Below are 25,789 nucleotides of genomic sequence, written 5' to 3' on the forward strand. Positions count from 1 at the left end.
AACATTTCTGAGACAAGGGTGTTCAAGGAAGACCTGAGAGCTACACACACCTGACCTGCTGGCCCACGGAAGGGATAGAGCCTCAACCCGCTGCTCCAGGACGCACAGGCAGCATGGATATGTGATTGTGTCCCCACCTGCAACACCATGTTTGGCCACACACCGATCCACTTGTTTACCACACCACACAGAAAACTGTTTCCCAAACTGAGGGAACTGAAAGGACTGTGGAAAACTTCTGTGTCACAGCTGCTGCAAGTTCATCCATCTCAAAGCACTAATAGTGATTATTGAGACCTCCCCTGAGCTTTGATTAGGCTTTCAGGGAAAGACACCTTTCTTCTTTAATGCATCACTATGCACAGAAGTTGCTACAAGCAGCATGTGACAGCACGGAAAACCCTCAGACTACCTGAAAGCAAATCCACGACCTCTTCAGTTGTCTCAACACAGCTAACACTGACCAAGAAGTTGAAAAGTTACACAGAACTTGCCAAATTATTCTTCCAAGGAGCTGCCTAAGTCATACTAAAAAAAACATTCTTTGCAATAAGCAGTTAAAAAAATCTAAACACGTTTCAGAAGTCAGGGACAAATGCCTTTAAAATTGACTAAGCTAGTTGTCTCCCAAAGTGTATTGATTCACACTAGACTTCTCACCTATTTTTCTTGCATATCATAGTCCACTATTATTCCTTTAAATAATTACACACAGTTTTGGTGTCAAATCCTACAGAACTCCCGAGGCAAAGAAAGAAGGGTGGGAAGAAGGGCAAGAAATTCAAACTCTGCCTTCACTAAGGTGGAAGACTTTATGGTTATTTAACAAAAAGCTTTATTGGTAACTAACAAACATGAAAACCCTAGTCAACACAAATTGGTTTCTTCTTATTCCCTCATCCTTGGCTGTGGACTGATTATCTTGTTTTTCTTCTATCCCCAACCTTGGATGCTCCTTTTATAACCAGAAGTTAAATACAGTTCCTCCTGTCATCAAACAACTTCCTGAAACTCCCTTTTTGGTGGGAGTCCCATCAGTCCTCACGACAAATGATTGAACCAGAGTTCACACTAATACAATTGTGGCAGCTGTTTTTCAGTCCCTTCTTGACATACCCAAGTCACAAATAGGAGATCACTTACAAATAGCCCTGTCTTATTAGGAACAGTCAAGGACAGGGTTATTCTTTTAAAATTCAAACTCACGTATCATTCAGTGGTTTCTGTGTTATCATTTCAATATTTGGAGCTGCCATTTTCTTAAAAACAGAAAAGGAAGCTCATATAAACTGCTGGTGCACTGTATGTTTGGAGCTTGACTGACTTCTGAACACCCAGGGTTGAAAACTGGGTACTGTAAAAGATAAGTGCTAAAAATAGCAATTCGTCAGTTTTGAGTTTCTATAATGTATGTTTGCTATGAGTGGCTGAATAAACAGGTGTCAGCTTCATCCAATTTAGTCAAAGTCATGAAAACAACCCTTTCTGAGTAGTGTTAAGAGGCTCACCCTGAGACACTAATACCTCACCTAAAACATCTGACTGCATAGAATTTAACTGTTAAGATTAACAGTTGTTTCTGATGTTGGGAAAGTGACAACTTGCAAGCCTAAAATTTTCTGACTTATTAAAAAAGGGGCCCTTCAAGAACCAGAAGAAAAAGTGCCCCTAAGTAAAAATTCCAACTTATGAAAGTGAGAAGGGTTAGACAGTAAGAGATCTCTAAAGGGAAAGAGGAAGACAATGTATCAAGTTCAGGCAGATAGTATTAATGTGATTGAGGTACAAGATGACGCCTACCTGGAGGAAAGTGTTAGTTCAGGAAATGGAAAAACAGGTTTTTCAGACATCGTGAAGAAATAACACACTACTCAGAAAAAGCCTATTTGCAAAGTAGAAGAAAAAGAGCAGAATTAAATGCCGTGCCCAAACAATCATTTGAATCATGAAGGGCAGTATTGACTCGCTAGTCTTTAGTGCAATATTACATTTCAAAATCAAAGCCACCGCTAGGGACAGTTGGAGTCCTGATACGTGTAACACAATATGGTTGTTAAAAATACAGGAGCTCACTACATACCAGTGAAGCCTCTGGCCAGGTCCAAGGCTCTGCTGGGGTCAGGCTACATGCACATAGAAAGACACTGTCATTCTGACACATATATGGAAATCTAGCCAAATAAATCCAAGGAAAACTTCAGGGCCAAAAAAGGCTCATGGTAAGTTACAAACAATAAGTGTTACAAACAATGCCACCAACCACAGCAGTATCATCAATGACAGAAGCTTCATTCAGATGCTCAGAACAAGAAGTTCCAGTTCTTCCCCCCTAGAAAAGATGCCAAGGCACTTCCTCACCTGAAAGGGCTCCTATGCACGTGTACCTCTTTCTTGTGCAGCATACCACGGATGAAGCATTCCCCTTAAAGGGAGGTTTAATCTAAATGACCCCTGCTGTATTTGCTTCAGCAGCCAGGATAAATCTGTTCAATCTTCCTCCTTGCACAACTACCCACATCACACCTGTCTTTTCTCTTTGGAAGGTACAGGCAGCAAGAGAAGAGCAAGAGGCAAAGAACAGAAGAAGGTAATCCTGTCTTTTGTGATTTAAGGCATGTTAACAGAAGGGATGGTTGACTGATTATGATCATACTCAGCGACTCTTGTGCTCCTTGTACTTTCTCTATCTCCACCAGGAAAGCAAAACCTGTCAGGAACTGGTGAGTCAGCATGCAGCTGCTGTTTGTCTTAGCTATGAGGCATTGATTTTTTCCCCCCAATGCTTTGATACAGGGTCACAGGGATCCCAACTAAAATCTTTACTGAGAGCAAGGGGGTCACGGCAGTAAGAGCTGTTAGTTTAAATTAAAAAGTCCATTCTATTTTTACAGTATTTGTTTGAAAGTTTAAATTTTCTGAGAGAGCTGTAGTAAAAAATACAAGACAGACTTTTATTTAAGCTAAGCTAAAAAATGAATAGCCAGTGCAATGCTCTTCATTAAATCTTCCAAGAGTCACTGAGTGTACCTGTAATCAGGTATCTGGAACATCTGTGTGTCTAATTAACACAAGAACTAAGGCTAACATGTAGAGTAACTCCAATACGTGGAAGCAGCAGCACTTTTATATCTTTAGCACTTTTTCAGAAACAAAGTCCCTTTCAATCCATCTGACGTTAGACAGTGCAAAGTCACCAGGCATTTTGAAACTCTAAGCAATGCTATTTGGATAGAAGATCTCGAATATTTTCTTACAGTACTTCCAGACTGACATTAAGCAAAAGGAAATTAGGTCTATTTTAAAGACAAATATGCAGAGGTTGCTCAGGAAACTGAGGCTTCCCCTCCTCACGCAGAAGAGCTCCATAAAAGTGATGATAGTATTTCAATCTGCTGTGAGGTGTAATCAAAGAATCTCTGCTTAACAGGCTGGAGATTAGTTATGAAGTAAAACACAGAGTCAGACCATAAAAAGGTAATTGCAAATAACTGTTTTCTTGTTTAAATTGGCAGGAAATTGTGAAATATTTCCTCTATAAAAGCATAGGTGAGCTATAATGTAGAATTTACCATTAACAGGGTGGAAGGAAGGGAAGAACAGAGCAAAGCAGTAATAACATGCTAAGAAACCAGTTACTTCTGAAAGAGGCAAAGTGACTGGCAGGAACGGTCTGTACATTAACATGAAAGACTGAGATTTATGGTTCAAGCCACCTTTAAGACAGACCCCTTAGGAGTCAGTGATTGGAATGAAGTCATGGACCTGAACTCTGAAATTAATCTAACACCAGGTGCCATTTGCTACAAACTTGTAAGAGGCTTTGAGGTACACCAGTGAAAGAGCAATATAATTAGTACTGCTAACAAATTCAGGTTACAGTTAGAGGTGGACAACAGGAGTTCCTTAATCCTTACTGGATGTATCACTGGAACAGAGACAACCCAGAATACGTGATATCCTCAGTCCCACTCATCAGTTTGTAGGGATGAAACACAGCCAGTTTTGTATTTCTGAGGCTAAGCACAGAAATGACATGGATATATACCACCTAATAAAACTAGAATAAACTAAACCCTCTTAAGTACACAATGTGCTTTTTGTCTGATGACCTCTGTCTGCATGGACCTTTCCTGAAAACACTTTTTCCACTCATGAGACATTTCACGCTCCAATAGACGTGCACTGGGAAATAGCTCCTCCTTTGGCAGTAACACACAAGAAAAGCTGAAGCATCCTTTTCAGATCTGAAACTTGACATGCTACAGTACAGAGGTGTTTAAGGCTCTTCCTGTCTTTGTGACAATAATCTCCAAAGGACTCTTCAAAGAGATTCTCAAGTCTGGATTTCCAGCAGAGTTCTCTGTTACAGAAATAGAAAGAGGAACAAAACTACATCAAACAGCGATTACAGAAACTGTGTCGCCCTGCATCTGTGCTAGTGGCTATATTTTCCTTATCACTCTACTTCAACTCCTCAGAAAAAGTAGAAGGGTTTTTTTTGGTTTGTTTTTAAGGCCAACCACTATTTGAGAAACAAGCAAATCCGGAATGGGCTACTTCACCTCTGTGTTCCTCCTGGACTTCATTTACACTCAAAACACATTAAGATCTTAGTTTACAAAGATATTTGCTTCAGATGTATGAGTATCATTCCCTTCCATCCAGATCAAGCAAGATTCCATCAAAAAATTGTGACTTGGCAGCTATCACAATTGTGATTATTAGGAATTAAAGACCAGGTTTCATCTTTGCTTGACAAAGCACCATTTCAGTCAATAACTCCTCTCTGCTCTAATACTTTGTGGAAATACCAGCATAAACAAAGCTTTGTGGAGTTAGACTATGCCACTCTGGCTTTCTAAAGCAAGCATGAGCCCAAGTGTTAACTGTCAAAATATTACCTATTTAGAGCATTACTACCACAAATGTGCTGCCAAATAACTGGAAGTTTAAAATAAAGAGACGTAAAGCAGTGATTTTGGTTTTATGACTGACTGAAGGCAATTGCTGCTTTCCCACTTTCCAAGATGCACAAAAGCCATAACCTGTAAAAGGCAGCAGGATGTACAGCAGAGAGACTGAACGTGTGTGACAGAGCTGATAACACAGGTATTTCTAAGCACATTTAACATCAGGTATGTTCTATCATCATAGTTGCTCTTTGCTTCCAGGTCAGAGTAACTAAAGCACCACAGTCACAATCTGTTTTAACTAATCTCTATCGTGATTCTTCTGTGGCTCTGCTTGTCACTGCTGTCACCAACATCTGGAACAGGCACACATTGTCAGGAGTGACCAAGGGCTCTGATGACAGCCCGAAGCCTGGGCCTTGTGTGCAAATGTGACTCAGATGAGGCACATCAACTTCACCCATGAAATGAACCCTCGAGGAGGTTTCCTTAAGTAACTCCAGGCCTGTGTATCCTGAATTACTTTCTAGAAAACAGGTCCCAGGTTATGCTCCTCCAATTCCTACAACAGGCAGCCAAAAGCTTCTGCTTGACTGCTGAACAAACCCATTAAGCCTAACCCCTCGAGTCAGTGAGGGAAGAGGCCACAAGAGGAGGCTAATCTCCTCCTCCTTCCTAGAAGGAACAGATGGCCCTGGGGGAGGGCAGTATCGTAATGATCTCCAGTTATAACATAATCTTCTCTAGCAGTGCTTTCTCAAGAGGTAATATGACCTCATCCAGTTCATATTCTAATATCCAACTAAAGACTTTCACTGGTCTCCTGCAGGGAAGAGGCCTCACCACACACTCCCGGCTGTGTCCCCTCAGTCACACCAGGTAGCAAAGCAGCTGTTCTACTGGGCAGCATCAGTCACGTTATCCGTCACCTACAGCCCCAAAGAACTCCAAATTCCTTCCATCACAGATTTCTTTCAAGATGCAACACAAAGCTGACAAGGTGGCTTTGCTGAAGATGCATCACTGAGCACTGGAAAACAGGCCCTGTTTGGCATTTCAGTGACAAAACAGGACCCTTCAGCAGAGCCTTGAAACGTGGGCACAGCATTCCTTTGGCCAAGATGTTTCACACAAAATATTACAAAGTGCAATCTCTGAGTAGTGAACCTCAAAAAATTTGCCTGCACTAGTGTGGTAGAATCCATCAGCTGTGCATTTACAGTGGACCATTTCTTAATGACTCTCCTTACACTGGGAGCACACAGCAAAGCATCCAGTTCAGTTCTTCATAAAATTCAAACCAGCTCTTGTAAAGGAATTATTTCTGAATTGTTGGGTTTAAAAAAAAAAAAAAAGGAAAAAAAAAAAAAAGAAGAAGGGTGATTACCCGATGTTTACTCGGAATACAGTACATTTTTATTTGCAGAGTGGGAAATGATAAGGACAAAAAGGCAAAATCTGAGATTAGGAGTGTTCGCAAACTTCTAAGCAAGGAAAACAAAATTACTATGTTATGATGCAACTTGTGTTTAAAGATTAATGAAAAACAGCCAAATGCATAGTTTTGAAAAATCAGGTCAGTGTAAGTACACACTCACGCAGGGACATACCTAGGAACACATCCTCTCGCTTTGTCAACCACCGCAACAAAAAAAAGTAAGAGTAATTACACCTGGCATACCCACCCAAAAGCTCAGATAAATACGGTACCTTAAACCTAAGGCAGCTACTTGAAGAGTTCCAGCTTTCAGCTGCTTTTAGTAACTATGTCAAATTTAAAGACTTGGGTTACAAAAGTATCTGGCCCTTCGGAATCATTTGGCTGTGAAAGATCAGCCTGGCTTTATGGGTGAGCACAACCAGGTGCAAAGTTTCCTATCAAGACTATTAGGCTTTAAAATACTCCACATGCTAAAAGTTTGAGAGATGAAGCAGGCTACTGAAAATAGCTTTATATTGATATTTCCCCACCAGTCTTTTAGAGAAACTAGTCTGAGTTGAAGTGGTGAGTGGGAAAAATGCCCTGCTCCCTGCAGACAGGTATTTCTCAAGCCCCAACACACGCAGATCCACAAAGAATGATAAGCCCAAGCTTTTAAAAAGAGCTAATATTATAAAAACGATTTGGTAAAGCTCTTCATTCTCAAACAGTTGGTCTCTTGACAACGTGTCTCTGCAGCTCCTAAGCACGCATATAATAAAAACCTCATCAAGAACAGATCCCTGCAAAGGGACAGATATGTGGTTGGAAGCTGTGAAAGTTCACACTTCAGAAAAATCAAATTAACAAACTGCTGAGCCCTGTTAATTGTTTCTTTTAAAAAAACCCAACCAAAAACATAAGCTGTAAATAGCTAATCAGGGAGATCTAGAACTTGGACTGATCTGTTTAACAGCAGGTTTTACTAACCTGCCACAGACTTCTTACATAAAAGTAGGTGGATTACAATTTTTTTCTTTCTAAAGCGTATGAAATCTTGAGAAAAAATACTGAAATTGGAAGCCTGCACATAACTTTTGTCATTTTTGTCCACAGATGAACTCAGAAACCAAACTCCTGTGACAGACTAGCACAGAAATACACACAAAGCCAAGGCTAAGCCAGTCTCTTGGGTCAGCTCACAAGAAAAAGTAAATCTACCTGTGCTTGAAATGGCCTAATGAAAGGCAGAGCTTGTGTGTGAGCTGGGGGAGCACAGAGCCAGCCACACTCTCCCATTGTCATGGGCTCTCCCCAGCAACAGGCAGAAAGGCAGTTTTAAAGGAGCTGTGTGCCTTCAAATCCTTTCCACGTGAATAATGCGTCTCCAGCAAAGTGCCAGCTTCGATGCTCTTGTTTCCACGAGGCAGCGGAAAGCAGCAGGACAGCAACAAAGCCTGGGTTGTGGGGGTTTGTTTGTGGCTCTTTGAGAAGAGGTAGGAGAGGAAACACATCCAATTCCTTCAGTGTAATTTATTAGAGTCAGGCTCACGCGTGAAGTGTCCTACAAAGACAACTTCAGAACTCCCAGCTCTGCTCCTGTGCTGGGAGCACGGCAGCAAAGGCAGCCAGAAGGGCCCTGGAGCCCATTTCCTCCGGGGGCCAACAAGGGAACCTTTCCACCACCTCCCAGGGCCTTCGCTCCGTCCTCTGACAGAGGACACAGACAAGTCACTCGTGGATCACTTCATAGATTTTTTCTAGTTCTGGAATTCAAATTAAAGAAATGAGTTTGACTTTTTTCCAGAATCAACTGAAGAGATCTGATCTCTCAAGTTTTAGGTGAAACAAATTGGAGGGAGCAGTTCAGAGAGGCTGCTTAGCCTCTGCTTTCTGAAATACCAGCATGATGACTCAAGCACACATCCTTGTATTGCTGCTCTTTCAAAAAAAGGCTTTTCCAGCAGTTATTTACGCCTAACAGCACAAATAAATAGGCTTCCATTCTCAAAATCTTGGAATTTGCCCTCTACTAAAACCATGAAGAGAACTGTAACTGAGTGACTTAACTGATAAACGCAGCCAGCTTCAGAGTTCCTCCGAGTCCCAAGTTTTATAACCCCCAAACAAATTAATCTTTTCCTTTTACTGGCTGTGTAGAAAACATAACATTTCCTTCAAGAAGTGCTTGTCCAGAAGTCTTTTGAAAACAGGAAAGTCACTATGAGGGGGTGGGAGGGGAGCAAGTACAAGTAGTTTGGGTTTTTTCAAAGAGTGCTGACCCATTAGAACTAAAACACCCATCTCTTACTGTACCAATGCAGGAGAAAGACAGAAAGAAGAAGAAAAAAAATGCAGTCTTTGGCAATGTAGGGCTCCTAATCATTAAGCCTAACACAGACCAGCAGAACAATAAAGAGAGCAATTGCATTGTAAATTTATGTTCCATGCCCAGGTTATGGAATGTAGTGCAATAGGGCACTAACTGCATTCCTTACAAAGGGAACAGCTTGAGCCTCATGATTTGTGCATGTGGGCAACGCTGAATGACCTTCATGCTTTCCAACATTCACTAGAAGGCAGATTTATTTGTAATCACAAGTCAGCTGTTTTGTTTTGGGAATAAACATATATTTGGAAGAACAAAGGTTTAAACTTTGTATTAAGTAGGAAATGCAAAAGGCAGTATGTTAGCTTTAAAAATGGAATTTAAAGCCTGTACTCCAAAACCCTGTCTGAATAATATTAGAATCTGGGAGAACTCTGCTGAAATAGTTGTTTGCTACTCCTTTTTCTTTTTTTTTTTTTCCTTTGAAAGAGAGAGATTTTCATAGTCCAGTTCCATTATAAAACAGTAGCCTTTCTATCATATACCTTACGTAAAAACATATCCTGTATCAACATAAGAGATCCGACACTCACAGTGGACAAATAAAGTGATATTGCTCTTACTGCAACACACATAATACAAGACTATCCCTATTCTAACAAAGAAAATCCATCAAATTTTTATTTTAAACAAGCATTGCCTGCCTCTTATTCCCCATTTTCTTAGGCATGAAATAAATCACAGTTTGGAGAACTGGACTGCAGCACAAAGGAGCGGGATCCTAGGACAGTATTATTAAAATAACCAGCAGCTGCTCATTGCACCAAACCATCCCCAAGATACAATGAACAGTAAATTCTGGTTTTTGTTCAACAGACCAAGGTGGCAAATCTTAGATTATCTAAAGCTTCCATATCACAGTTCTTGCACTCCTGGAAATGAAGTTCTAACTTAGATTTGAAGGAAGTCAAGAGACCACATTAATCAGAACTACTTCTGGATATGCTGAGACATGAGGGACTGGGGCAGGATTAATTATTTTTCCTGCACATCCAAAAATCAAAACAATGAAGAAGTATGTAGAAGCACACAGTTCCTGATGCTCCAAAACAAACGGCAAGGAAAATGCTATTTACGAGCATGTGAGATGAGGCAATGGGCTTCTGGTCCTCAACTTCCTACGAGTTGCAGTAAGGAATTTAATTTCTACCTCACAACCTAAAGTGCCCCATTCCCAGGTACCTATGCAAAAAAGCAACTCCTGAATAGGATGAGAAAGTTGAATCCTGAACACACAATGCATTTTAACACAAAACTGCCAGTGGAAGTACACTAGACTGAAACAATTCATAAAGCCACACAGGTCTTTATATAAGGTTAATGGTTTGCTAGCCAAGTGTCAAGGTTCAAAAACAGGTAATTTTTGTTCCTTTTTTAAGTCAGATTCGAAGTTTCTGCATTTTTCCTTACAATACCTTGCTAAAATCTCAACAGCAACTAGATGGGCAGAGGATATTTTAACTTAGAGGTGTTAGAGGTAATAAGCACCTTATTATAAAATAAAAGAGCACAGGAAAGCCTGAATACTCAGTTCTTTGGTTTTATACTTCGGTTTGCTGCTACTGGGTCAGGCAGCATGACAGCAGCCTAGGCATACTAGGATGACTAACACTGAAACGGGCTGAAAACAGCAGCAATCATGACAGAGACAATAAAGAACCACAGCAATGGCACACAGCTCCAAGGAAAATCATTAAAAAGTGCTTTTAAAAGACACAGAGAAAACATAGTTATGATGCCAAAACATACTTTTTTAAAGGCCACTTTTCATTAAAGGGATTATATATGATATTAATGATATGCATATAAATAAAGCATATGGCATAAGCAAATATTAGCATAAGATCTTGGGCACCTTTAAGAATGACACTTTAAGACAAACAGATTACAAAGTGCTGTAATAAAATCACTAATATATCAAAGAAAGTGTGCATGGTGTTAAGGAGTAGTGATAATTTAAAAAAAAAAACAAAAACAAAACGGTCTTGGAAATGAAAGATACAACAGAGTATTGAGCCAAAACCTCAATCTTTTGGAGATCTTAATATAAGCCACTGTCTTTACTAGAGTACTTCAAATAGAAAATTCCCCAACCTTGTGATTCATGAAAGGGACCAAGGCAGAGAAATGATGGGCTAAGAGGGCAGAAACACACTGGGCGTTCCACATAAATGCACCGAGAGGTGGTTTAGGATGGCTCGCTCTCTCCTGGTGCACATAGGAAGGAGACTCGGGAACATGTAGGAGGTAATTCCTTTCTCCAAAAGACTTTGCCTCAGGTCTCCCATCAAGATAAAGAGCACGGAACATAAGAAAGTGTGTTTAAGGAATGTTTTCTGCAACGTGCAAAAAACTATCAGGCAGGCTAAGGGGTAAACCAAGGAGGACTGGTCTGCCTCTCCTCGGTTGCACCGGAGAACAATTTCAGCTGGAGGAGAAAGATCAGGGCGCAGGTTAGGGCAAAGCTGATTGCAAAGACAAGCTTGAGGCTAGGATATGGCGTAAAGGGCACTTAAAAGGGGGCAAGTGATGTCTGAGGTGAAGACTAAATGTTTACAAGAGAGAGCAAACGGTACAAATACATCATCTTGCTAACGGCTCCACAGCGGCTGCCAGAGCAGAAGACCATGGGCTTGAGGGTGCAGTGTCCTAGGTACATGGGAAGGAAGTAGCAGGAAATTTGACTGGGTATGCAGAGGGAAGGTGCAGGGCACAGCCTGGAGGCCGGGAGGGGAGGACAGGTGAACCGGGTGAGGAAAGGTTCAGGGCAGGTTGAGGCACATCGCGTTAGCAGGAAGCTGCAACGCTCGGGAGAGGGCTCAGCAGTGGAAGGGCTGGGGCGAGCGGCCCGAGGGCAGCGGGGAAGGGAGGACGGTACCTGGGCGTCTTGGCGGCGGCGCTCTCCCGGCGGTCCAGCACTCCGGGCACGCAGTTGGTGAGCTCGGTCCAGTCGGCGTGCAGCCCGCAGCTCCAGCCCGTGGAGAAGCGGGAGAAGAGCCAGGTCTCCCGGCGGTTGGGGCGGTAGCAGGTGCACTTCTTCTGCCCGGGCCGGCAGTCGCAGGGCACCTCCAGCCGCACGTTTTGCACCAGGTGGCGGCCGAAGGTGGTGCCGCCGGTCTTCTGGATGTGCAGGAAGACGATCACGTCCTCGCCCTTCATGTCGAAGGCGAGCTCCCGCTCCAGCTCCCGCACGGGGAAGTAGTACTTCTTCACGTAGTGCGGGTCCGGCGTGGGAAAGAGGTCCAGCTCCTCCGAGTAGGAGCGGCCGCTGGGGGAACCCAGGCTCAGCCCCGGCCCCACGTACTGGTACAGGATAAGCATGAAGCACACCGAGACGGCCACGATCAGCAAGAACTTGCTGGTCCTCTCAACCATGGTCCTTCCCGCACGCTTCATGTGTCACCATCTCCCGGGGCTGCCAGCGCTGGGCAGACGGCGGCGGTGCCGGGGGGGCGGGCGGCGGAGCTCCGGCGTCTGTGCCAGCCGCCTCCCCCCGCTGCTCCCCGGAGCAGAGCGTTCCCCGGGGGCGGCGGGCCGCTCCCTGGGTCGCTCGGCTCGCCGCTGTCCCCGCCCGCCCCGCCGCGGGCAGCGCCGGGAGCGGGGCAGGGGCAGCCCGCAGCCAGCCGCTCTGGAGGCGCCGCGGCACAGCGGCGAACTTGGGAGAGAGGGGCAGGAGGGGGGCGGAGAGGGACCGAAACGCAGAACCAGCCCCCTCCCGCCCTCCCTCCCCGCGCTTCAGGAAGCCGCCCCCATCCCGGCGCTGCCTCCGCCGTGCCCCAGCCCCCGCGGCACCGGCGCGGCTCTGCCCGCCCCCGCCGCCGGCAGCGCCCGGGCTCGGCTCGGCTCGGCCGGCAAAGCGCTTCCTGCCCGCGCCGCCCGCGCCCGGCATGCACAGCGCCGCGCCCCGCACCGCCCCGCACCGCCCCGCGCCCGCGGGCCCGCTCACACCGCCCGCGGCACAGCCCGCCCAACGCTCCCCGGCTCGGCCGCCGCCAACGCGCCGCTGCCGCCGCTCCTCGGGCCCTCGCCGAAAGCCTCGGCAATGCAGACCAGGGTGGGCTGCGAGGCGGCCGCGGCTCGCTGGAACACTCGGCTCTTAGCGCTTCCAGACAGTCTTTTATGTGCCGCCGTAAAATGAATCCCGAAAAGCGGGACTCGGCACTCCTCGGGGGCTAGATTTCTACTCCGCTTTTGTAACAACAGTGTTACTAACGAGCAAACGTGCCTGGGAACGGGAGTGGGTCTCCCCACATGTGTCTGCTCCCGCTGCCGCCGCCACATGGGCCACCGCAAGCCTATAGTTACAATGTCGCAACTGGATGCAACAGGAAAATGCTCTGGCCACACCGAGGGTGATGATGGCTGGGAGCAGGAAGAAGCCTGGGCACACCGTCAGCCACAGAATGTGTAAATAATAATAATGGGTGAAGCTGAGGCGAAAAACCAACAGAGGTGTTTTTTGAGAGCAAACTTTTTCAGCGAACGCTTTGTGCTCTCGGCCAGGCAGGCTCCATCCGGCAGCGCGGCTGCTGCAGGGATCGTTTGCAGTGCAAGTCTCCCAAATGAAGCAAAGCGTTGGGAGTGCCAGGAAGTGCCAGGCGCGCAGCCGGGTTACAGCGATCTCCTCTGCAGGGCAGCACTTAGCAGGGGAGATGCTGCAGCAAGGATGAGTGCAATACGGACCCGCAGAGCACGGCGGGCGTGCTCAGTGCCAGGCATCACCTTACGGGAGCGGAGCCACAGAATCACAGAACACGCCGAGTTTGTAGGGACACACAGGGATCGTCGAGTCCAGCTCCTGGCCCTTCACAGGACCATTCCCAAGAATCACACCGCGTACCTGATTGTCCAACTGCTTCTTAAGCTCTGTCAGCCTTGGTGCTGTGACCACTGCCATGGGGAGCCTTCTGCGGAAGGGGCAAGCAGGGTCCCGCGGCTGGTCTGTCAGCCCGGCGCTGAAAGGCAGGTGGGGGCTGTGCCACCAGGTGTCCGAGCGAGCCCCGAAAATCGCCATCTGGTGCCTCTCTCTGGTGCCTGTTAATGGAGGATGAAATATTGGCCTCATGTCACCGAGTGAGGCTCAGTGTAGTGGTAGTCACGCTGCCACTTCATCGAGACATGAGTTATTGTCTAGGCAGAACAAATAATACGAACAATTGTTGATTTCTAGCCAAAAATCTCTAACTGAAATGCCTTATTCTCCTGTAATTACTGCTATTGGAGAAAGTTTTCCCAGGTTTCTGGGGCTCCTTAAAATAGAAGTTACAGCTAGATCTTAGCGTTCTGGCACCAAAATATTCCATCATTAACCATCCAAAGGTTACATTTTTTAATCCAAGTTGTGCCTTATGTAAATGTATGGAAACACATGCAGATGGGTCATTGTTAAACATTGGGTCAAATTTATAAGGGCTGAGGAGGAAATGAGATCCCAGGTTTTCATTTGAACACCATGACTGATAAATCTGCTAGATTTTGAGATGGCTGCATTACTCACAAGTTATGGAGCCCCAGTGAGTTATGCAGTTCTTCCCAAACAAGTAACAATAAAATGTTTATAGCACCCAAAAGCATCATATATTGTGTTCAAACCATTTATTTTGTTTGCTATTTTCCTCTTAAAAGTCTGCTTCTTATTCTCATCTTCTCATGTAGGTTAGTTACTCGAGAAACAATGATGTCATTCTTATGCACAAAGTTCAGCTACATTCAGAAACATAGTATAAACCTAATTTACAGGTTTGGAATTTATATTTTGATTTGGGAAATATGGGCATATCCGTGAGGTATATGTACATGGTTGCACTATACACTGCAGCATAAAAAACACAGAGCAGATTTGAGGATTGCAATGTGTTTGCCTGCAGTTATAAACATATAAATATTTAGAAATGCCAGAACTATGAAGAAATCAGCCATTAAGATAGTTCCAGTTACATGGGCTATTGTTAATAAATAGTTTTAAACTCTAAGATACAAAGTATTTTGGCCCTTTTCATTAGTTGTATAGATAGACATACCAAGTAACTGATTTATATTTGTGGTAAGTATAGTGCCTGTTAGTTTGTAAAGGACCATACTAAAATATGTAAGATAAACAGAACACAAAGGAAAATACAGAGTTATGCTGAAAATGTGCTGTTTTCTTTAGTGCAGCACCTTCCATCTACAAGTGGGGAATGGGGAACTTGCTGGAAGCACAGGAAAGGCCTATGCCCTTCTGCTTTACTCCCACCCACACAAGTAGCACACATCCTACCTAGGAAAACTGCAAAACCAAAGCTTTGGGGTCAATGATTTTATTTTTACTGCAATGCTTTGGAATCCTTCCCTGATAATTCTCTATGCTGCTCTGAAATGCTGGTATTTCAAAGGTGCTTACAGGTGTGACTCCCCTATGATGATCACTTAAGCAAATATTTAAATCAATCCCTATTTATACTCAAGGTAAAATTCCACTGAAGACAATGATAGAGCAGTTCTCCGTTGCATGGGGAGTTAAATATCAAGTACCACAGCAGTGCTAGTTTAGGCCAGCGTGTTTCTTACACAAGAGAAGAAAATAGTAGAGTGAAAATAGCAAGACCTACACTTTCCCTGTCCCTTCCATTGCAAACAATAGCAGAAAGAGGTGAGAAATCTGAAAAATACATGTTGTTACTGCTGCCTTCTGTTACCTGCTGTAACTGCCTGCTTATTCTCTGGGTTCCCTTACACCATGCCTTTAGCCATTATCCACCTTTCCAAGCTGAATTTTCCACTCTCAGGCCAGACCTCCCTAGATTTTCCTACGTCTCATCTGGGATTCATCACAGTAAGTCTGCCTAGCTCCAGGAGCAAAGCTCTGTTTCCTGTGAAGCAGTGAGACTGACAATCTGTAATCATCAAGATGCCTAAAAATCTAAATGCTTATGTAGAAAGCATTTTAGGGAAGAAAAAAAAGAAAAAGTGTGTATATTTATCTCTAACCTGTGCCCTAGAGGAGGCGCATTTTACATTTTCTCTCTGCATTCTTTCAGGCAAATGAAAACAGAAGATCTCCCCACAGCCCACTGAAAAAGTTCTCTGACACTTTGGTGTCTATCCTTTGCAACCTTCCACTCCTGATCTTCGTCAGACTGAGGAGAACCCTTCTCTCATACAAGCAAACTGAAAGATCATATTTGGCACTTTCATAGGAATACAGTTATTTAAGAGAATAAGTTCCATTGATTTTCAGTGATTTTCGCATGACTAAGTCCCTTCAGGTGTGTTTGAAAGGTCTGTTGTCTGTAGTATATTCCCCATTAACTTTGAATTCTCACTACAAAATAAATCAGACTGAGGTCAGGCCAGCTACGTTACCTAAGCCTGATCTACACTCACTCACTTTCCTGGCCAGCAAACACCTAGACAGGTAAGCCAGCGCTCATGATTTATTCATGGTAAGGCATTGCTAGGACTGAGATACAAGGATTAGAGATCTTCTTACAGATAACAAGGAACAGACACAAATTTTGCAAATGCAGTTGAAAAGTACTTTATCATTGCTTGCTGCTGGCCATAGGATGCCTAAATATTTACCTTGAAGTTTACTAAAATATTCTGCTTTTTATCCCACAGAGGCTCTGTGCCTTCCTTGCAGAGAAGCTGAGAGTAGTGGCTTTGGCCTGACGTGGGGTAAGCTGTCCCATTACAAAGCCATCCTGGTGGTGCACATAGCACACAGGACTGTGTTCACCTGCGACTTCTGAGGGCACTGCTTTGGTCCCCACCATGGCAGCCTGTCCCCTTCCTACTCTTCCCAAGCAATGGCAGAGTGCAGGCACAAGGACTGAGCCTTCAGACAGCTCAGCCTGCATCCACAGTTACCAACAGCGAGAGCGAGCGGCACTTAGGCTGAGCTTGGACCTGTATGATGGGATGGGTCCTACAGCTTGGGTGTGAATTGCTAACATATGCCCGAGGTAAAAGTTTCTGTATTTGCAGTTAGAAGTCAGATGAAGAGCAACATCTGAGTTAATACTGAGGTGAGAGTGCAGCTTATCACAGAAAAGCTCCCATGAGAAAGCAACAGTAGGAAACAAGTAAATCACGTACAACTTGTGCCACCAAAACCTCAATGAAGTACTTATCTCAGAGCCTAATAAATAAATAGTAGCTTTATTAGGCAAGGGAAGTCTAAAGGCATTGACTCAGAAGTTACACTACTTTGCTGTGAATTAGTATAACTTAGTTAACCAAAGCATTGCAAAAAATCCTCTTTAAACACTTGCAAAGCCTAAGAAATACCTCAAGAAAGACACCTTTATTTAAAAGTTCTACTGCTCCAGTAAGGAAAAAAGAGTGTATTTACTTTGTTTCCAAAGGATAAACTTCCTGTTTCCCCACACAGGTTGAAACAAACTGCTCCTTATCCCAATGTCGTTGTTTTTTGGTTTTTTTTTTTCCTTTAGGAGTACTGGGCACACGAGACTCATTTGCTTTGCTGATGTGTGTGCACACTACACCGAGTGAGGAGTCAGGAATCACAGACTGTAGCTCTTGGCCTGTAATACCAACACTCAGACCTACAGCGAAGTGTAGAACGCTTGTTTTGCTAATCTAAACTGCTTTTGTTCATCCGCTGCTGTTGCAGCACCCGTGGCAGTTGCCAGCCATGCACATTTACAAGGAGTGGCAGCGCTCACACTCCATTTTCCTACGATACTGGTACTCCTAGCTGGAGACCTGCAGCAGTTTGTAAGCCCTGGTGTAAGGGCTCTATAGGTCCAGTACTAATGCTGTAGGTTTGCCACGCCACCACAGAGCTCTCATGGCCAGGGAGGTGATCACTGCCCCCCGAGTGCAGTGTGGTTCCATTGAAGTCAGGAAAGCAGGTGCCAATCGTGCCAAAATCTATCAGACTTGGCAAAACAAGTTCTGATTTCAGGCTCTTGCAGTGCTTTTGGGGGCCACTGGAAAGGTCTGCTGTTTGAAAGGTACCAAAGACACCCTGACAGAAACCAAAGCAGTGAAAGGCAGTAACAGCTACCCTAAACGAAGGGAAGTCTAACTTCAATAGCCACAAAGACCAAATCTGAGTTTTCAAACTACCATCACACCCCATGTATTTATGTTATAATCCTGCTCCCTCTTCTCATGTGGATTCTGTGGATCTAAACACCTGTGTCTGTATGGTTGATGCAGACTCACCTCAAGAGCCTCCACGTGCTCAGTGCTCTGAGACCGCCTGTGATAAGCCACAGTTGAACTTCTCAAAGCCACAAATAGATGCTCCATATAGTGACTGCAGATGCCAGACTGGAATGTGTGACAGTGGAAAGACCTTAACTGATCTCTCAAACGTACAAATGCCCACAAGTTTAAGCAGGGGGCTGGGACTGCAGCTGAAACACGTATAGTTTCTAAGGTATTAATCCTTCTAAGAGAAGTTGTGGGTCCACAGAGAATCACAGAATATGCTGAGTTGGAAGGGACCAACAAGGATCCAACTCCTGGCCCTGCACTCATTCCCAAGAGTCACACCACGTGTCTGTGAGTATTGTCCAAGCACTTCTTGAACTCTGTCAGGCTTGGTGCTGTGACCAGCTGTTCCCCATTCAACCCTTTTTTTTTCCTACTTGCACTGCAACAGCTGCAAGATGATGCTGTCTAGGCTTGATGGAAAGGACAGGCCTATGTGGTGGTAGCATATTATTAGCATTATTACCCATTAGTTCATGGGTATTAAATAAACGTAAGGGGAGCTTGGGTTCTACAAGATTTCACTTCCCCCCGGCTCTGTCTCATGCAGCAGCTGTCCACTGTGACATGCCTGTTAGCAGGGAACAAGTATAACCCTTTCAGCCTTGCTCAACCCCTCAGAACAAATAGTTGGCCTCTGGTAGGGACATGAGTGTGATATGTGTAGAAACCCCACGATGGTCCCAGCGGGAGGCGGGCAGTGCAGCCAGCAAAGTTGTCGGCTCTCTCCACACCTCTAACGTGTCGACAGTCGCAAAATGGTGCTGGAATAATTTCTGTATGAACAGCTTAGTAACTTCCTGCAGAGACTTGAAGCTTAAGATGGGTTATGGTCAAGCTTGCTGTCCTGGATTTTCTGTATCATACATATTAATGTAAAAATTATTGGAAATATAATTGTTTTATCTTTGTGCTCTTCAGTAAATGCCAGAATGCGTGGGGAATATCCTTGTCTCTTTGCCACTGGGACTGTGGCATACAAACATACAAATGCCCTGTTAACATATGCGCTGTTTCTTAATGTTTTATACCATCGTTTCCTTGATCTTCGTAAAAAAACTTGACAACTCAGTTTGGAAATTGCATTCTAAAGCAAATGTGCTTACAGGATTTTGACTTGAGATCTCTGTGGGATACTCCAGAAAAAAACACCCTAATTAGAACAGGCATTCATCCTTCCTTGCTGATGTTGTAACATAAACGGTGAACAGAAAAAGCAGGGATACTAAAGTTCACGAGAACTGAGAAACATGCACAAAAGTGACTAATCACTTTCCTGTTTAAGCCTCAAACTAAGAAGTTATGTAATAAAATAAGCTGAAAGCTGTAAAATAAACTACCTATATAGTAATAATGCTTAGAGATGTGCAATTAAACTGGAAATGTGCAGAGCTCAGTTCTTAGAGGGCCTTCAGACAGAAGTCAACCACCTGAAAAGTGCAAGGAATTTGAAGTGTACTGCCTGATGGATTTCTTTAAAAAAGAAGTTGACTGGCAAAGCCATGCCATGGATAATCACAGCCTCCGCCTTTTGTTCACAGCATCAGCTCTTTCAATGGTGTTGCTGCTACAAGCAATGTAGCAGAGGAGCTCTAGAGCTGACCAATAAAAATTTGAATACTTTCTTACCAAATAAAAGCCACTGGTTTAGAAATCCCTTAATGTGGAAAAAAAATAAGTTAAAAAATTTGCAGAAATACAACCCCCCACCCCCACTTAATTTTTCAGTATTTGGAGCACTGTAAAATTAGCTCAGTGGAATAAGTTCCTGCTGCAGCTGTCTCTGTGCAGTAGGAGCTGCCTGTCCCAGAATCAAGAGATGAAGCATTTCCCTGCTCTGCTGCCTGCACACCGGGCACTGTGCTCAGCTTTGGATCCAGGCACTCACAGACCTGTTGATGCTGCAAACCAAAGGGATTTTCCACAGTTGGTTTTATCACAGCGATTGTGATTGGCAGCACCTTATCAAAACAGCCCTCATAAGTGATACCAAATCAACACTTGAGAGCACGAGGAAAAGGAATTTCATGGAGATTGCAAGATCAAAATGAAGTCCACAACATTTATAATTAAAGGAAAATTACTACAAAAGGAACTCCTGAGTGTTAAGCATTTTTAGGCCACAGGAACAAGAAAATTGGGAGAAAAGGCTGAAATGCCACCAGGCAAACAAGTTCTTGGTTACAATGAAAACAGTGGGGCCCAAGTAGAGCACCAGGGCTGCAGTGAGAGGCTGCTTGCCCAGACTGAATTTCAAGTTCTTTTCTGGGTTGTTCAGTTCTAGGTGCCACTTCCGTCCTTTTTTGAACTTTGCCACAGGATGGCTTAGCAGAAGGATAAGACCAATGATCTACCCAAATTGTACCTGATAGTGGTGACTTAAAATTGCACCAGATGAAGGAGTGACCACCTTCAGAGGGGATCATCAGTTAAGCTGATACAGGCGCATGGGGGAAATAACTGCAGACCCAGCAGTTTCTGCTGGGAGGGCTTATGTATTCCAAGCTTGATCTACTTAAGGCATTATCCATAGTGTATGAATCTCTTAATTCCTTCTCTTGATTTGTACACTGAGCAGCAGTGATAGCTGGTGGCACAGACTTGTCTGCCCCTTCAATTCTCATATAAATTCCCAACAATAAGCTTAATATGTACAGATGCAGTAGATTGGTTCTACAGACAGCTGGGGTGGACTTGTAAGAACAGGAAGAGAAAAAAAACAAAAACAATTTGACCCTACTAGTCCATATGTAGCAGAAATAGAGAATTAAACTCTAAACACCATAAAAATGTATTATTCAATTTTAGTTTAAACACAGAAGTCCCAACAACCCTTTCACCGAGTCTCACACGCCAGATAAGCATAAAACTCTACAGTTAAAAAAGCAACAGAGTTACACTGAACTTGTGGAAATTTTTTCCCTAGATTTGATTCCTAGACACTGACAATTATAGTTAACTGATTCCTCCCTCTGTCACTACAATTCACCCAGCTCGTACTTCCATTTATGTCCTGCTGCAATAAAAAGATCCTGCCTCGTTCTCATCCATCAGGAGGAAGAGAGGTTATGGTCATCAACTTCTCACAGCCAGAATTACTGGAGAGAATTCCACATCTTCCTCTGAGAGGATGCAATGTTACCATCTTCACTGTACTGTTTTCTAATCCCTGGATTATGCTGAATGGAAAGAGAAGGAATTCCAAGAATTCTTCATTACTGACAGTAAAACAGGACCTAAGCAAGACCAGTCAGTCCTGCCAATTTTTGCATGTTCTAAAGAAAAACACAGAACGTGCACTCTGCTGCAGGAAGCCCAACTACCTATTTCCTGTAAAATTTGTATCACGGGAAAAGAGGGAAACTGAATGTACTGACAGCAACTTTTCCTTAATTGCACAAGTTTTAATCTCTCCCTCTGATACATTCATTGTACAGTTAAAACAGTTGGAGGTTTAATATCACTTTTCTTTTAATTAGCTGTTTCATGTCTCTTTTTTCCTCCAAGTTGGTAAAGTTTTGCTTATCATCAGATAACTACCTCACATACACTGCAGAGAGGATTAAAGTACAACAGAGGGCACCTTGCTGAGGCTTTGTCAGAGACAGGCAGTGGGTCTGTACTGATGATACAGGATTCTGCACGCTGCTGGAATACAAGATCCTTGTCTCTGCCCTTTTCTCAGGTGGAGCTGATGTGCCTATACTGTGCTCTGATGAAAACCTGGCTCTAATGTTGCTACCCCTACTTGAAAAAGTATTGATTTGTAATGAAATAAAAGGCTTTCTTCCTGTTTAGAAAACTGTTAGAGGAATATTCTTAGTTAAAAATGGAAAGAGCTGAATTTATGGAAATATGGAACATTCTTTTCAAGAAAAATTACTATTTCAAACTTAGTTTCCTAAATTTGAGAAGAAGTTTGTGATAAGGCTACTAACTAAGCCAGAGGTGAGAGATCATTTTCTCTAACGCTTGTTGAGTCGGACACAAGTGCCTGTATTTTCCATAGGAACTGGACAGGCACTTCCTAGCAGTGCCTTGGGTTTTGTTGTGGACCAAACAAACTCATGGGGAAGCTGTACTGTCTAGGAAGTGGAAGAAGAAAAATCTCTCCTTCCAGCCAGAATATTAAACCCATCCACATATCTGTCATTTTGGTAACCTCTTGGAAAACAGCTTTTGAGAACACCAAGATAAGAATCTCTGAACAGAAACAAACTGTCTAATACTATTCTTACAATGGAAGTGGCCTGAAATAAAATGAGTCCATACGGGCTGGATGTAGTTTAAAATAAAACTGAATTCTAAAATAAAAATGAAAATTCTTTCTAGTTTGTGCTCTGCAATACAGTGAATTGTATTATAATAGTTCCCAGGGCGGACACTCTTCTATAATAAAACTTATTTATTTTGGAGTAAGTTTGCTCCAAATGCGGTGTAGGTTCTTTTGGTATAACACACCCACACCCACACACACCCCCTCAGCTATTTCTCTAGAGCAGGGTCCATACAGAGAACTGTTCTGGAATTCTTACTGTGGCCATTTACTACCTAATAAAGACATGCTGTGAGCTGATGGGAGATTCTAGAAATGCTCCCTTTGGAGAGAGAAGCTCTTTGTGAGTGACACATGCCTTCTGTTTTAAGAAGTATAGCCCAGAGTTTGGGGGTTTGTATCAGTGTGAAACTATTGCATCAGTTCAGAAGAGAGATGTGACAGTCAGCTAGATACTTGCATTATTAAACACAGAAATGCAAAATAGCAGGAAGAGCAGGGCTGTGGAAAAGCAAAGCCAAGTTGGGTAATTGTAACTCATTGGAGCATTTTAATTCAGAGCTTCCTCTGCTCCTGCTTCTGGCTTGCCAGGGTAAGAGCGGGAATTTTCTTAAGGTTAAGAGGGCATAGGAAGGAAGGTGTTTAAAGTTTGTCCATGACACAAAAATAGGTATTGGAAAAATGTCTGTTGTAGTGAAGTGAAAGCTATAAGGAGGCAGTACAAGTCCTTGCAGCAATACATAGATAATGTCCCCAGTAAAGCAGAAACCAAAAGAGGTTATGAGCACTTCATTATTGTTCTTCAGATCATCCAGCAAAACCTACTGGAAAGGATTCCACATCATTCCTGGAGATAAATCCTGGAGAAGTTTTTGTGTTGGTTTTGCAGAAACTCAAGTAAAATGTGGTAAGCTCTTTGCTCTTCACAGCTTCAAGGAGCTTTTCAACTGCCTGCTGATAAGGCAAAGCCTCTGTACAGTGTTTGCTGCCGTTGCGCTGGCAAGAATTCCTTTACATAACTTCAAGAGTCAACAATTCCACATGCAAAATTCTAGAAACAATATGAGAAATGGATATGCATCAAGCTGGTCAGCAGACTGTGTCGGTTTGGATATTCTGATCACTGCAGAAGGAAAAGTGTGTTTTGTTCCCATAGCTTCTTACGGTTTCTGTTACCACAGCACCTGTAAGCCCTGGACTGCCAGTGCCTGATGGCTTTTGCCAATGAAACCTCTGACAAAGATTCTCAGCTCCAGAAATGTAGCTAAAAGAGCAGATATTCCAGCAGCAGAACAACACCAGCAACTGGAAACCAGCAAAATGGATGTGGTCTCTTTGCTAACAATACTGGTCATACCACAAAAATGCCACCTTCGCCAGCATTCACAGAGGCACAGAGGAGCCTGACAACATGAGTGTGCCTGGCTTGACATCAATGCAGAATTTACAGCAGCTGCACTGCAGTGGAAGGGCAGTTCTGAGCTGCAGACTGGCCCAGCAGCAGTCAGAGGGCAGCCTGTGGGCACAATGACCAGCAACACCCGCTGGCAGTAGCCACAGGAGAAAGATGTGCTGTTTACTGGTGCCCTTGCACTGCTGAACTACAAAATGCTGTGGAAGGAAAGGTCAAAATGGGAAAAAGAATTCTCTCTTGCTATCTCCCCGCTTAGGTCCCTCAAGATTATTTTCTACAAATGACTGTCATTCTGGGAAAGGGTCTAGGCCAAGGAACACACATAGCTTAGCAGGAAGAATAGCTGTTAAGGTTTCCGTGCACAGCTGGTTGTCTCACTGCTCTCTGAGATTTTAAGGGGCATAAATTGAACTGTAATAACTTACAGAACTGTAAACTGGCATTGATTTTAGCTTTCCCTATTATGTCAGCTATAATTTGCAATGATTTGGGAGCTCTTCAAATAATTGAACCCTCCTGCACCAGGTGGAGTAGGCACCTCTGTAGAAAAGATAATGTGGGCAAGCTGAGAGTAGAAATTATCAGACCTCTCCCTAGGCAGGCCACCCCTAAGAATTATAGCCCCCAAAACAAGCCTAAAAAGGGCAGTCATTTGTCTCTAGGGAAAAAGAATTCAGACACAACTTTTGTGGCGTGCTGGAGAAAAGAGGCTGAAAGGAAAAGGAGCAGCATCCTCCCACTTCAGATAATCTGGGGAGAAGAAGCAGCAGGGTCCTGTTTCTGGAGATTAGACTGCATGAGAAGAACAACTCGTGCCTATTCTGTGGCACTCCCTCTGACCCCAGACCAAGATGAGGGTATTGATGCTCTGCAACACGTTTTCCTTCTCCCAGTAGTTCTGAGGCAGATATCGACACATTAAACCATAAAAAGATCTTGCTGTAGATCCACACGCTAACAATTCTCAGTAAACTTCATCATGTGCTTTTTAAAAAATTACAGCTGGAGTCATGTGCATATAGGAACGCTTTAAATGTGTTGATAGGGGATTGTGCAACCACCAAGAAGTGATCAGAAAGCCTGGGTTCCAGAGAGCTGAGATCTATTATCAGTGGCTTAAGACCTCGGCTAAAGAAAGATAATCACAGTAACAGACAGGGAAGCCTGAGGAAGTATCGTAGCCAGAAAAATACTTGAACCAAATCCATACCAGAGGGAACTGCCACATCCTGCATGACTGCCTTTTTCACACTGTGGTATGTTTGATCATCACTGGACCTTGTGCTCAGGTTTACTAACTAGGGGTAAATTTTATGAACTCCATGCCATGAACTTTACCAACCATGTTTAGTCCAAACAACTGCCCAAGCCCCAAAATTTATGCTATCTTGCCCTAGTCCTGCATAAAGCATAAACTCTGGCTCCCTGCACTGGAGCAGCTGTGTGGAGGGAAAATGCAGACACACACATACAGACGTGGCTTAGCTTTAGACACTTGGATGTTCAGTCTTGACTTGAATTTACCTTTGTCTTCTTACAGAGGCTATAATGGGAGTGAATAAAGGCAAGGTTAAATAGTATTTATTGTTTCCCTGCCAACAGCTACCTCTAAACAGACAACCCTGTTACTGTAGTAAAAAAGTGTAAGACAATCCAGTGCACTCTAATTTGAGTTCATCCAATCTTTTGAGTTGGCAACTGATGTAATTCACTGAAGACAGAGACAGTGGAGGAGTTCTCAGGGGTCATTTGAAGTGAACTAACTCTGATCAAAATAGTCATATCTGTGCCAAAGTCTAAACAAAAACACATGAAATTTAAGCTATAGCAAGACAGATCAGAGCTCTATAATTGCCTTGATCTTTACAGTATGGTGAACTAAATCATTAGAAGCAAATGCTCTCTGATCTGGCATTCTTGAAGACAAATTTATTTTTCCTGTGTCTAAATAGAGATGTAGCAAGCTTGTTTCCCATTTCAGCTCTTAAGATTATCATAACCACCATCTTTTTTTTTTTTTCCTAAAAAAGGAAAATTAAGCTATCCCAAATTAACAGATCCATGTGAATACAGACCAAAAAAATGTTTATATTAAGCTGCTTGGCAATCATACAGTTTCAGAGGATTTATCTTTTATTATTCTTTCTGTGTAAGT

At 43.5% G+C, this 25,789-nt stretch overlaps 1 protein-coding gene across 1 annotated transcript in view; it reads right to left on the minus strand.

The window, feature by feature from the left end:
- The window catches only part of HS6ST1 (heparan sulfate 6-O-sulfotransferase 1), a 185,906-nt gene extending 173,534 nt beyond the window's left edge, over positions 1 to 12,372 (minus strand). Inside the window, exon 1 of the mRNA XM_027899314.1 lies at positions 11,598 to 12,372. Within this exon, the coding sequence (XP_027755115.1) occupies positions 11,598 to 12,115 (518 nt within the window). The 5' untranslated portion in view covers positions 12,116 to 12,372. The remainder of the gene's footprint in view (positions 1 to 11,597) is intronic.
- Positions 12,373 to 25,789: the final 13,417 nt, after the last annotated feature.

This window comes from Empidonax traillii, unplaced genomic scaffold (genome assembly GCF_003031625.1).
Source record: "Empidonax traillii isolate 1590-97213 ecotype Southwest subspecies unplaced genomic scaffold, ASM303162v1 scaffold657:size717538, whole genome shotgun sequence".
NCBI classification, from domain to species: domain Eukaryota; kingdom Metazoa; phylum Chordata; class Aves; order Passeriformes; family Tyrannidae; genus Empidonax; species Empidonax traillii.